General features: G+C 36.7%; 1 protein-coding gene across 5 annotated transcripts in view; it reads left to right on the top strand.

Moving 5' to 3' along the window:
• The window catches only part of sfl (N-deacetylase and N-sulfotransferase sfl), a 247,841-nt gene that overhangs the window by 121,772 nt on the left and 111,843 nt on the right, over positions 1-14,226 (top strand). For all 5 annotated transcript variants that reach the window (XM_036365340.2, XM_036365327.2, XM_036365307.2 and 2 more), the window contains one exon: positions 9,744-12,626. In XM_036365340.2, coding sequence (XP_036221233.1) covers positions 11,188-12,626 — 1,439 coding nt within the window. In that variant the 5' untranslated portion in view covers positions 9,744-11,187. The remainder of the gene's footprint in view (positions 1-9,743; positions 12,627-14,226) is intronic.

Here is a 14,226-nt window from a genome sequence, read left to right as displayed (position 1 = left end):
TAAGTGTTAAAAACATTTGTTTCTAGTGAATTTTGTTATTATAGCATTAGCGGTTTAGGAGATATGCACATTAAACCTATTAGAGGCGGGACCACGCCCACTTTTTACAAAAAAAGTTTTAACTGCAGATGCCCCTCGCTAATGTGATCCTGTGTACCAAATAACAGTCTTGTATCTTATTGCGGAGCTTAGTTATGGCAAGTTATTTGTTTTTGATTAATGGCGTTTTGTGGGCGTGGCAGTGGTCCGATTACGAACATCTGCAATACCAATCATCTCACGGTACCAAGAAACATGTCTACCAAGTTTCATAAAGATATTTCAATTTTTACTCAAGTTAGAGCTTGCACGGACGGACGGACAGACGGACGGACGGACAGACAGTCACCCGGATTTCAACTCGTCTCTTCATCCTGATCATTTATATATATATAACCCTATATCTAACTCGATTAGTTTTAGGTGATACAAACAACCGTTAGGTGAACAAAACTATTATACTCTGTAGCAACAGGTTGCGAGAGTATAACAAAAAGCCGGTATACTTAATAATATTACTGGAAAGCCAGTTTCGGGAAAAACGTTTAAAGTTTTATGTGCTTCACTTGACCCGAAAGCATCGAACTACAGAGAATTGCGAAGGAAATGATTTTCTATTTAATTTCTTTTAGCAATTGTTTTTTTTTTTTATTGATAATGTTTTAGGACTTCAAAATGGTACTTGAAGCTAAAAAAATATAGATTTTCTGAAAATTCTGTACCATTTAAGAGATTTAGTGCTGTTAACTGCGGTCTTTATTTATTTAGTTTTCCTATTTTGCTTGAAAGAAAACACAAGGAAAGTTAGTGAATAAATTTAAAAGCGGCAACACAGAGTACGGAACAGCTTAATCGATTAATAATAGGGATAGATTTATAAAGAATATTTGGGAGACCCCAGCTAATTTTACCCTATTTACAATTCTTTTTCTTTCTTAACCTATCTAAGAGATGAGATGAGGTGGAGAAAATGCAGAGTATAATGTTGATTTGGCACATTATTAATCTCCCACCCTTTTTGTAACGTGATAAAATTAAAGAAATCAAGTTAACTTGAGAACAAGATATAATGCTAGTAAATATTACTCATGCTTTTATCACACATTTTTTCGGAAATTCTTCATTTTGTTGTTTGATTTCTTGTCCACTTTAACATTTATTAATTTAAGCAGCGGGATTAAGCGACTAAGGCTCCATTTTAACCGACTTCCGCGTTCTTTTACTGGTAGGTTACGAAACAAATACTATGATCATTTTATCTTTATGGTAGAGTAGGTTTTTTAAATTTTTGTTTTGTACTCGTAACTTCATAACTACTCCACCGTTCCATTTGAAATTTTAATCACTATTTCTATATATAATTTACGAGGTAACGCCTGAGAGTTATTTTATATAACTTGTTTAGTTTACAGTAACAAATTACGCCATAATTTTTCCTTAAAAGTGCTCCAAAAAGACGAAAAATTTAAACTTCGAAAAACCCTCTCCACGTTACCTGGGAAAAACTTGTATCTATCAAATGAACTTTGATTTTGCTCTCTCTTCCGAGACATTTTCGAATAATTGCTGCCATTGCCGTGTTTTTAATATTTCTTCGTAAAAATTTTACATAAGATTCTTCGAATGTCATACTTGAATGCACCGTTAGACGAATCCGCGCATTAACACTTAAAAAGGTAAAGATATTTTTTCATACATTAAATAAAAGGACATACCAACTTCGGAACGGTTGCAAATCATGCATATTTATGACCAAAATAATCGTATGGTTCGGGCGACACATCGTGCGCTGGTTCCAATATTAGATCGACTTAATTGCCTAGCAGAGTGGGAAATTTGACCAAGCAAGGATCGGTTTCGGCTGCTATTAAGCAGAGTATTCAACTTGTGCAAGAATTGATGCCGAACGATCGCACGTACGGTCAATGGGCCCGAAACGAGATGGCCACCAATGCAAACACGCTAAAGCTCCCTTTTGGTTGTGTGGGAATCATTGGTCCATATTTCTTCAAGAATTAAGCCGGCCATAATAAAATAGTCAATTGGGAACACTATAGATGTATGGTTAATGACTTTTTCGTGGCTGAATTAGAGAATGTTTACGACATTTGGTTCCAACAAGCGCTACTTGCTTGTCTTTATAATAAAGCTAAATTAAAACTAAATCATATGCAATTTAGTTTTTGTTTTTGAAAACCACATGACTAAATAAAAAAACACCTTTTACTTATCGTTGCCATGTGAACTTATGTTACCTTAAGATATTTAAACGGTTGTCTGATATATTGGCTTTCCGAATGTTAGAAATTAGATCAGTAGGGGTGATTCGATGGCCTTTGTTAATTTTGACTATACTGTTATCCATATGTCACCCTCGGAGAGCGCGAACTGAAACATTTCGAAATGATTGGGTTGGAGTGGAGTATGGCACAGATATACATACTCGTATATGTTGATAAGACGCTTATTTTGTTAGTGTTAATTTTAAGAATTAAAATTTAAAAAAAAAATAGGTTAAATTGTGCATCTGATTCCGTTCTTATGAAATACTTGTATGGTATTTTGATAACTCTATTATGATGAGTTGAACATTTTCTTACGAGTACCAGAGAAGTTTATGAAATTCAAATTAAATAAACATTTTTTTTGAAGAACTTCGGTACTTCCAAATATTACCTTTGGTAATGAAGTCGATAAATTTCAAAAATTATCCACAAATACTATCATCGAAAAATTGTAATTTATATTCAACAGCATTTTTTATTGCAATTAAAAGCTAAGATTGCATGGATTTAAATTTTAATTTCAATCGCATTTGTTTATGGCATTCCCACAGGCACTTAACTTCCGTTATTGTTTTTCCATAAATTATACGCTGTCCGTAGCACGCTGTCGCGCATAAATAATTGGAAACAATTAAATTAATACAATTTCATGCTCTTAAAATTCTCAAAAATGAAAATATTAATATTATGTATTTGTTGTTGTTATTTACAGTATTTATTTTCACGCGCCGCGGGTGAGGGTTAGTTCAAGTTCACTTACAAACGATTGTACACGCTTTCAGTGTATGAGTGCGCGCACACAATTTGGAGATGGTAATTCATATTTCGGGATTCATATTTGGTTTGAATAAAATGCAGTCGAATTAGTTACAGCATTTGTAACTCTAAAACGACTAAATCGATTTTATGTCGCCCCGAATTGCGGAATAACTTTAAAATATCTGAAGGATTTATAAAAAACATTACTTTAGAAAGAAATAAGAGATGGACGGACAGACAGTCACCTGGATTTCAACTCGATCTTATCATCCTGATAATTTATCAGTATATACATAACTGTGTATCTAATTCTCTGTAGCAACATGTTGCGAGAGTATAAAAATAGTTCCAAATTGAAAAAGAAAAATTGTGGCGAAAGAAAAAAATACGTGTCCAATATTTTGCCTCAAAGAACACAAAACAAAATGTTTTGCACGAAACAAATTGTTGAATGTAAATTTTGAATGGAATGACCCGTATATAAATGTTCAGGGTGACAAGCTGAGTATCCACAACTTCGTATTGGTTTATTAGTACTGTCGTTTCCATCTTTATCCACCTAATGAATGAACTGATCAGAGACTTAAGTTTTCTTCGCCTTCGGTACTAACTCCTGCGCTGTTTCTGTTTTCAATGTCACGTGAGGGCTAAATCTTGAAAAATTGTTAATCTCTGCAGGCTAAACATCTCTCATAGTCACTTGAATGCAAAAATTTGGTATTTACCACTGAGTATAATATGTATACATAGAGTTCAAGCCGTCTGATTTGGTTCGAACTCTTAAATAGCAAACATATTCGGATCGAAATGGTCCTGAGCCTTGGCGATTATTTTTTCATCATCGCAAACATATTTCTAGAGAGCATTTTCTCGAGTTCTGTGGACCGGAAAAGAACGATATGTCAAACGCGTTTCTTCGATCTTTTTATATTGATTTTTTAGGAGATTGAAATCCTGTGAAAATCTTTTACCATCTCTGTGAACACTGCAGGAGGTTGTACTGTAATGTTCACACCGCTCGAAACCACAGGCCTTACCAGCCCATATGGTATATAAAACCGCAGCAGGTAGCCAATGACAATGTCTGAGCACGATTGACTGAACTTGATTTTTAATACGATACGAATGTATATGCACAATTAAAATAAAATAAAACATAAATAATTATTAAAACACACAAAGCGGGAATAAAAATTTAAATAAGCACCATCAGCCGTTTTTACCACCAATCAATTTTTTATTTATTGTTTCTTTTTATTTGCTTTAATTTATATTCTGTGGATTCATTACAGCATTTAAACGAATTCATTAAGCTTGGAATGTTATATAATAAATTTGTTGAAAATATTAAAAGAAATAATATGGAATTAATTTAATAGTTAATCACCGAAAATAATTTTAAGGCAATTAAAAGTGAATGGGCGGCTTGGTTTTACACACATAATATATATATTTATACATACTAGCAAGTGCCTATAAGTGTTTATGTATGTATGTGTTGCCCCTCCTTCTCCGCTTGCGGCCCACTATCTAGCGGTGGGGCAGCCAGTAGCTGGCGTGTTGGCGGTTCTTATCAAACGGTTGTGTTTATATTTTGATTAAATAATTTTTTTTTAACAATTATTATCAATTGACGTTGTCAAACGTTGTGTCGGCGAGCAGGCAAAAATTTATGAAGGTAGTGGATTCGTGTTTTCAGGAACGCACATATACATACTCCCATACATTGTTCAACATGAAGTACCTATTCACGCGGAACAATGTAAACGGGCGTTGATTGCATGTTGAAAACTATGATATGATATATTGATACATAGCATAACCCCACCTACTTTGAGCGATAAAAGGTTTTAGGTATACTGAATGGGCAACCACCCTGAAAGGTGGCTCATAAAGTCATATGTTCGCTATCTTTCATTAATTCTGATTGAAGTGATTAAGACCAGATCGGCTGCTCGATGACATAAGTAATGTAGTGAATATCTATACGAGGGTTGCCTTTTATATTTCGGGATTAGAGAATAAAAACAAATATTATTCATCGAAAACCGATCTATTGTTTTTCAAAATATTCTCCATTAAGATCTATACACTTTTGACTCTGATTGAGGTATCTCCAAAACATGCGTTCTGAACGCATTAACCGCCTATTCAGGTGTCAAAACCAAAAACATTCAGCTCTTATTTTATTTTTTACCTACGGGAATAAAAATAAGTCATTCGGTCCCAAGTCAGGATTATACGGTGAATGACTTATCAAATCGATGTTTTAAGTGTTCACAAATGCAGTTGTTTCAGTCAATGTGTGAGAGCTCGCATTGTCGTAGTGAAGAGTGATCCGTCTTCGGTGCGTAGTTTTTCTGATTTCTTAAAAACCAACTGGGAAACAGATGGCTGTCTACCACTCAGAATTTACTCCTCTTCGTTATTCTAATGGTAGGGTTGCATGTCCAATTTTTCCAAAAAACACGTAACCATTTGCTTCAAACTTCTTCGTGCGCGAACAACTTATGTTGGATTTGGCTCATCTTGAAACATTCATACAGTTAGCTGTTTACTTACGGACTCATACGACTAACGTGTGCCACTATCGTATTGTTTTAACATTTTTCTCTTTTTTTTTTTTAGTGGTTGACAAATTCTGTGGGATCCGACATGAAACAATTTTTTTTAAAGTCAAATGCTCATGTAATATTTGAGGTATGCTGGTCTCACTAATGCCTATGTTGCACTGTTGCTAAGTTAATCCACGTCGAAAGTTGTAAAAAATAATCGCGCGAATGTTCGCGATTTAATTTCATTTTTTGGCCGAGATGAATATTTTAAGTTACCTAAACAGCACAAATAGATATCATAAGTCAAAACGTTCTGAGTATGTATACAATAAAAATGTCAAACTTTACGACAAAGTTGTGAGTTGCCAGATTGCAACACTAGGATTGCTAAATCCCGAAATATAAAAAGCAACCTACGTAATGCTTGTGTAAACTTTTTATCTATGATCTATCACTAATTTAAGTTAGTTTTTTGCTCACCATTCTCATCAAATTTGACAGATCCTTTTGAACTGTGCACAAACTGAAGTTATGAAATGTTTTTTCCTAGATTGATGCAACCTTTTTTATGTCCGTGTCAAGTTTGTTCACAATATGTCCATAATTGTGTGTTGGCAGCTGTTTTTCTACGATGCGAGAAGTTTTTCTGGCGAATTTTATCATGGAAAAGAAATTTAACAAACTGTTTATTTGAAAATTTGTGTTCTAATGATAAAAAATCCGTATTTGATTGGCTTAACCTTGATATACATAATCGAAGCTCTTAAGCTCTTGAATGACCTATTTTCGCCCTTGTTTATTGTAAATGGGTATACGAAGACAAGGCTTTTTTTTATAAGCTCACAGCTCATCACAATACACCTTCTATACTTCGTAGTCGGGTTTCGAACTATTGAAATGTCGTGATGTCATATCTCTTTGAATTTTCTGCAAAATGTTGACAAGGTTTGGTCTTTTCAATTACAGATACATTTTAGGACATCACCGTCTTTGGTACGGAATTTATTGGTGCGAAGCGTGAACAACACTAAAACAAAAAACTTTAAGGGATCATCGACATTTTTTTTTTTCATAAAAAAGTAGCTTTTCACGCGAATTTTCTTTTTCCCATTATTACAAAATGCCAAAACTTATGTCAGCCAAAATAATCTATCTCACTGACCAACTCCCGATTGCCTGTGTCCTTTGAAGGTTAGGCCTAACTCGAAACATCATCAATTACAATACAAATGGCGTCCAGCATGGAAACGATACGAGCTCTGCTAGTAATAATAACTCCCAATTTAAGAGGTACATGAAAATTTTCAAACCACTTTTCAATTGCTGGCAAGTTGTTTTTCATGACACAACAACATATTACAGCATTAAAACCTATTTGACCTGCGGTATCTGTTCGGAGGTGGGATGGCGTGCAATACTTGATTGAGGCCGTCATAAGAAACTGAGCGTTAGAGATTGTCGTTAGTTTTAAGTAATTATTCACATTTATTCATGAATTATATACACCTAGTTTCAAAGAGGAACAACTAAGGGTATACTAATAGAAAAATTGAGTTCGGTTCGAGAGATCCGTAAACTCACTTCAAAGAATTTTATATCGCCGATAAGCTTTTTTTATATCGCATGGCAGTATCTCTGTACTTATTGCAACATCGTGCTCTGTGCAGTTCGTGCAAAGTCTACACATCTAACGTCCGTTTTCCCTTGCACTCAACCTTCACCTCTGCTAATAAATATTGAATAACAAGAAAACGAAATAAAACAAAAACAAGCAAAATACTTTGAGTCTAATCTCGAAGTAAATACTGACAAAATAAAGAAAGAAAAATGCGCATGTGCACACATTGTTTTTGTTGTTATCTTATTTAGCGCTATATGACTCAGACGCACTTGTTTCCTCTACATAAAGATGTGTTTGCTTAAATGCGGTTGAGTAAGAATGAAGATTAAGTGAGAATGTAGATTTCAAGTAAGCACTAATAATTTCATAAGTTCATCCAAATTTTTCGCCGTTTTGATAAAGATTTTCTTTTAAATGTAAGAGTAAACCTCTTCTTTGGATTTTTGTTTGCAATTAAATGTCAGCTGATGTGTGGTCACCACAATTGATAAAAGCTGAGTTGTTGCCCTGGTTGATAGTACAAGTATTTTATACGAAAACGTATTAAGGCACTTATAAATAGAAAGTATTGGAATTAAAGGGGCTAAAGATTTAAATTAATAATTGAGCAAAACGAAAAAAAATGTAATAAAAACAAGTAAGGAAGGGCTAAGTTCGGATGTAACCGAACATTTTATACTCTCGCAAAGTCAAATGATTTCTTGTGGATCTTGCCGCCTTGTTCTATGTTGACCGATATTTTCGGTAAAAAGTCAACTATAGGCACTGGGGTCAACAAATTCAGTACCTAGGGACTTCAATAGTTTTGGCTCGATTTAAACAATTTTTGGTCACAAGATGGCATAGTTCAAACGCATTATTCACGCAAAGTTTTACCCCAATACAATCATTGTTGTTTGATTTGCATAGTGAGAGTAGAAAGAATCAGATGGAATTGAAAATGGTGTTATATGGAAAATAGGCGTGGTTGTAATCCGATTTCGCTCATTTTTGCACTATAGCATAGAAATATGAGAAGAATATTATGTACCGAATTTGCAGATGCTAAGATATGGGTTTTCACCTAAATGTGAGCGGTGCAACGCCCATTGTCTAATTTCGAATGCGGCTCCTATAAAGTCAGCTCATACGATCCCTGTGTTAAAATTTAATGACTCTGGCGTGTTTAGTTCTTGATTTATCACGCTTTTAGTAGTTTTTAACAGTACCATTATATGGGGAGTGGGCGGGGTTGTCACACGATTTCACACCGTAGATAGAGGTGCTAAAAACATTTGTTCTCAGTGAATTTTGTTATTATAGCTTTAGCAGTTTAGGAGATATGCACATTAAACCTATTAGGGGCGGAACCACGCCCACTTTAAAATTTTTTTTACCGCAGATGCCCCTCCCTAATGCGATCCTGGGTGCCAAAGACCAGCCTTGTATCTTATTGTGAAGCTTAGTTATAACAATTTATTTGTTTTTGATTAATGGCGTTTTGTGGGCGTGGCAGGGGTCCGATTAAGCCCATCTGCAATACCAACCCTCTTACAGTACCAAGTTTCATAAAGATATCTCAATTTTTACTCAAGTTACAGCTTGCACAGACGGACAGACAGTCACCCGGATTTCAACTCGTCTCTTCATCCTGATCATTTATATATATATAACCCTATATCTAACTGGATTAGTTTTAGGTGATACAAACAACCGTTAGGTGAACAAAACGATTATACTCTGTAGCAACATGTTGCGAGAGTATAAAAAAACTTTGGCGGCATCGAAACTATAATACCTTTGACAGGTGCATTTTATATAGCATAAAATGTTATTAATAAATCTTTATTTTTGAATCGGTCAGTTGTACGTGCTAAATTTTGTGAAGATATCTTATCAAATTAAGTTTTCCATACCAGCACTTCTTTCTGATCGTTCAACTTGTAGGGTAACTAGATGCTATAGCAATCCGATATCGGCAGTTTCGACAAATGAGCAACGTTTTGGATGTGTGTGAATTTCAGAAATCTCAAAAACTGAGGCCTATGAAAGGACGACGCTGCGCTACGACTGAGGATATAAAAACTGCATCGAAGGAGAAGCTGAACAAGATCTCAAAAAATGACTTATTTAAGCGCTCTGAGGATTGGAAAAAACTTTGGCATAAGTGCATTATATCTACGGGTGATTACTTTAAAGGGGACAAAATAGATGTTCATAAATAAATAAACACTTTCTTAAGAAATACAAAATTTGCGATACTTTTTGAAAAATCCTCGTACGCTTAATGGGCTCTCCGGCGTTTCTTTTTCAGCGTTACAAACTACGCGGTAAATTTAATATACCCTGTTCAGGGTATAAATATCACAATTTATATAATATTTGCAATACCAAAGCATAATTTAACAATATAAAAAATATTGAAAGTGATAGCAAAATGAATTGTACCATTTAAATTTCTACAAAGTAAATAATTTAAACTATTTTTCATTTCATGTTTTGCAGATAACAAATTGGCTCGAGGGCGAGATAGGCGCGCGAAACCGCTCGGTCAGTAGTCAGTCGACAAGCCGCGTGTGCAGTTGAAGCGTAAAGTATCGACAGCGTTGAAGGCGGATTAGCGTCAAAGCGACAAACAGCAAACGGAAAAAGTGAGAGGCCGAACATCCATACTTATGTATGTAGCATGCGTGTCAATTTGTCGTGTAATGTAGTGGGACTCGAATTGAATTAGTAGCGAACTGTAAAGTGAGAATGAACGTCGGACGGTTTACACTAAAAAAATAATACATTTGAGAAAATAAATAATTCCTTTCGCCATCGGATTTCACAAATGATTATGAAATGAAATGTGACAACTTGCAACAATTTGCCGCGACCAACAATGTATGCAACGAAATATGGCCTGCAACCGGCAAACGCAACACAATGCCGCTACTTCGGTGCGCCATGCGGCGATTTGACAAGAGCCAGTGAGCGAAATGGGCACAGCGCATGCGCAAATGAAAAGTGTTGAGTACATAAAAATTTGGAAACATATCAAATGGCGGCAACACCATAAACATACGAGAGCATTAAATGTGGCAAGCAGGTAGAGACTTGTTGTTGAAAGCACACAGCGCGAGCAAGCGGTTAGTGAGCCAACTTTGAGTGTTAAAAAGTGGAAGTTTTCAAAAAATATTATTTTAGAAGTTGTGAAAAGTGTTTGAAAGATTCGCGCGGTGTGAATTTTGGCTTCTTCGGTGCATGTGTGAAGACTAAACAAATGTTTTTAAAACAAAGTTTAATTAAGAAAAATAGTGAAATGTAATAAAATAATATATTTTATTAAAACAGTAAATTTAGAAAAAAAATTAGCATAAAGGATTTTAACTTTAACTCAGCCATAAATATATATATATATAAGCTACCTAATGAAAGCTACAGCTTAAGATTGTCATGCGATTTTTTTTTTTCAATTTTAAATCACATTATTCCGTACTTAATTTTTTGTGCATATTATTAGCCCACTTTTGTGATCAATAATTAGCGATAAGTAAATAAAAATTAGTTTTTGCACAAAAGCAGAACAATTCAAACAGTTTCAACAAAACTTTCAACGCCATAAGCAACTAAAGTAAAGGAAAGCTACACAAAACTGGTGAAGCTTCATAAAACTGGTGAAAGCTTCGCCCAAAGCGAGAAATCTTCGCTAAAATTGTAAAAGCTGCACAAAATAACGTGAAAGTTCATCTGTGAAAGAAAAGCAATAAAGCTTTGAAACATATCTCGAATAAAGCGCTGCTGCAAGAGAAACCGTTAGACGTATGGAAATCAGCAACGCCACCACCGAGCGAAGATTCCAAATAAAAAATTAAGTTCTAATTTACAACAAAACCCCGAACCGCAACAAATTCCACAGCGAAAAAATTTAACGTGTGGCAACAACAACAATAGCACATCATACCAAATGACAATATCAAATCGTTTGAATCGCAGGCGAAACATCCACAATAACAACGGTGACAACAACACCGGCGATACTGAATTATTGCTGGTAGGAGCAACAACAAAAACTACACAGAGCTTAGCAAGCGGGCGCATTAAACGCTCTCGTTGTGCAGCAGCAGCCGTCAAAATGTCAGCGCTCAACCAACAGGCGACAGACGATATGACAACTACAACAACAAGAGAGATGAATACTGACAACGCTACAATGAACGGGAATTCAGCTCACAACGGCAGTGTGCGGATGAGCAAGTTTTTGGCCGGGAAATCGCTCAAATATGAGCGCCTCATAAATCAACCGAAAAATACCGGTACAACGGCAACAGCAAAAACTATAACAAAAGCAATTGATGGCATAACATCCGAAGCGGCGCTAAATACTAACGGTAATGAGTGGCTGCCACATCAGCAACAACACTGGCGCTTGCAAGATGAGGCCACAGGAACGATGTCCTCGTGGCTCGATGCCCATTCATCGTCAACGCCCGCAACAGCGACGTCCGCGGCAGCAATGAAGAATTGGCAAGCACATTCGGAAGGCGCGGAAACGCATTTATCACCAGCAGTCAACGGTGTGGATGTAGTAAATGCGAATGCCAAAGCGCCAGCGAAAATGCGAAGCCGCCGTGCCAATGCCAATGGTGGCAGTGGTGGCCATAGCTGGAGTGGCAATTATCAACAGCAGCATCCGCATACGCCACAACCACAGCCACAACCAACGCCGACAACAGCGACAACTCTGGTGGCGGGTACAACAAAACCAACACAGTCGGCGCGCATACAAAGCCAAACCGTTAACAATGGCGGCGGCTTTGGCAACATAACCGGTAATGGCAACAGTTATGGCAGCGGTAATAATGTGAAATATTTTGGCAATGGCGTCGACTGTGATGGCACATCTGCGTCCGACACGGTTGCCCTGCTCAGCGCGTTGCCAACGGACGGCGAACAGCAACAGCCGACCAGGAATTGGCACAGCAACAGTGCCAACTTGACGCGCAGCAGTAAAGGTTTCTACTACACCTCCGTCGACAGCGGTGCTGACTTCGATGTAACTTACCCGTCGCAAGCGCCATCCGCGTCCGATTCGCCGCTGTACTACTCATCAGCTGCGTCGTCCGCGCGTTCCGCCTCCTCACCCGCCGATTTTTATATGTCCAACGGTGCCTCGGCCTCTTCGCCGTCCATGTCGGGGTCGGGGTCGAGCTCTGCGCATGGGTCATCATCCGCTGCCGTTGCATTGGCATGTAATTGTTGCAGTAATTTAATTGCCCGCTGCTGCTTCGGCATACCACTGTTGAAGGCAATCAACGTGCGTCGCTGTGTGTTGGCATTGTTCGCCATAACGGTCGTTACGATATTTTACTACACTCATTACGTTGATACGGGCGTTTTTGTCGGGTAAGTGGCATGCGAGCGAAATGCTCGGCGAAATTTTCCTTATAAAGACTCAGCACGCTTACACAAATATACAGCCAAAAACATTAACGCAAGTGTGCTCATACTGACCCCAGCGTATATTGCTTATGTACTGATAAAACATCGTAACTCGAAATAGTGATGTTCTGAGGACTAATACTTACCATTTGTTTTATATGATTTTTTGTGTCTATAGTAAGCTCGTTTTACGTTTGAATTTTTGTATCCCTAAAAAGTAAATAGTTTTTCTGATGTCTCGAAGATTCAAAATTTAAGCATTTCCATCCGATTTACCAAAATATGTTGTTGCTATCAGATAGCCAAATATATGAAAATATATCCCCGCATTGCCTTAAATTTTCATTACTCGGCGAAATCTATACCGAATAGTTTCTTATCCTTCACTCTTTTCGGTTCAATAAGCCGCTGTCTGCAGTTTTCGTCATTTGGGTCAAAATCAGTATTGCTTTTCTTATCCAAACCGTTTTCGTGGCCTACATTAAGTTGCATACTTATTTTACCGTAATCGCACACACACCTAATACGTTGCTAATAAAATTACCTCTAAAAATATTCTTTTGAGTAACGACTGTTTAGCCGTAAACGAGCATTCACCACACATGTAAGTAATTAATGACTTACACTCGCATACATACCCGCATGCACCATAATTTTAATGGTAGAATTTGCAATGGCTGTACGAAGCGATACATTTTTTATTGCATACTTTTGTAGGTTCGTTAAAGGGCATTTAATGTAATCACTTTAAAGCAGGGTCTAATTGGCAAGTCAAGAGTATCTCGGAAGTACTATTAATAGGTGGTTTGAAGGTGTCGCCGTTATTTTTTTGTTATTGTTTGTAGCTTATACCGTTATTGATTTCAGGAAGTTCAAATAAAATTCTAAAAGGTATTATGGTCCTTTGGAAAATGGGACCAAGGTTTATATTTCAAATAAAATGTTTTACTTTAAATTAAGCAAATTCTTCTTGCGTTCCAAGTCTGCTGGCCAATCAAGTATCTAACAGGACTAATTTATAAGGCTTATTGAGCTCAAACAAGGCCGACGGAGCCAGTGCGTGAAATCGTAAAATACGACTTGAATTCGGCAAAAAATATCGTCATTGGACTCCAAAGGAGTGAAAAACAGTCTTCCTTTGGCATGAGAGGAAAATAATTAGACTGATGGAAAAACTTACGTTTCGCGTCCACGGTGTAAAGAGTTTGACCCAATCACCCATCCCCCGCTGAAGCACGGCGGCGGTAATAAATGATATATGATATAGGGTGATATGTCATGGAGGGGTATTGGGTCTATAAATAAAAATTGAAGGTCAGATGGATAAGCACCAGTATATTTCTATATTGAGATATGAAAAGCTTTCATATTCTGACGACAATATGCCTGTTACTTGGCTGTCTTAGCAACATAACGACCTCGAACATACCGCGCGCTCCGCTAAACGATGAATGGATGATAATTTAATTTCTTTATTAGAGTGGCCTTCATGGGAGGAATTGAAAACGAAGGCTCAATTGCACAAAGTCGAAAATTTTTAAATCAAATTAATCAAAGCCCGGAA

The sequence above is a fragment of the Bactrocera oleae genome, chromosome 6 (assembly GCF_042242935.1).
Source record: "Bactrocera oleae isolate idBacOlea1 chromosome 6, idBacOlea1, whole genome shotgun sequence".
Taxonomy (NCBI): domain Eukaryota; kingdom Metazoa; phylum Arthropoda; class Insecta; order Diptera; family Tephritidae; genus Bactrocera; species Bactrocera oleae.
This window is presented reverse-complemented; position numbering and strand designations above follow the sequence as displayed.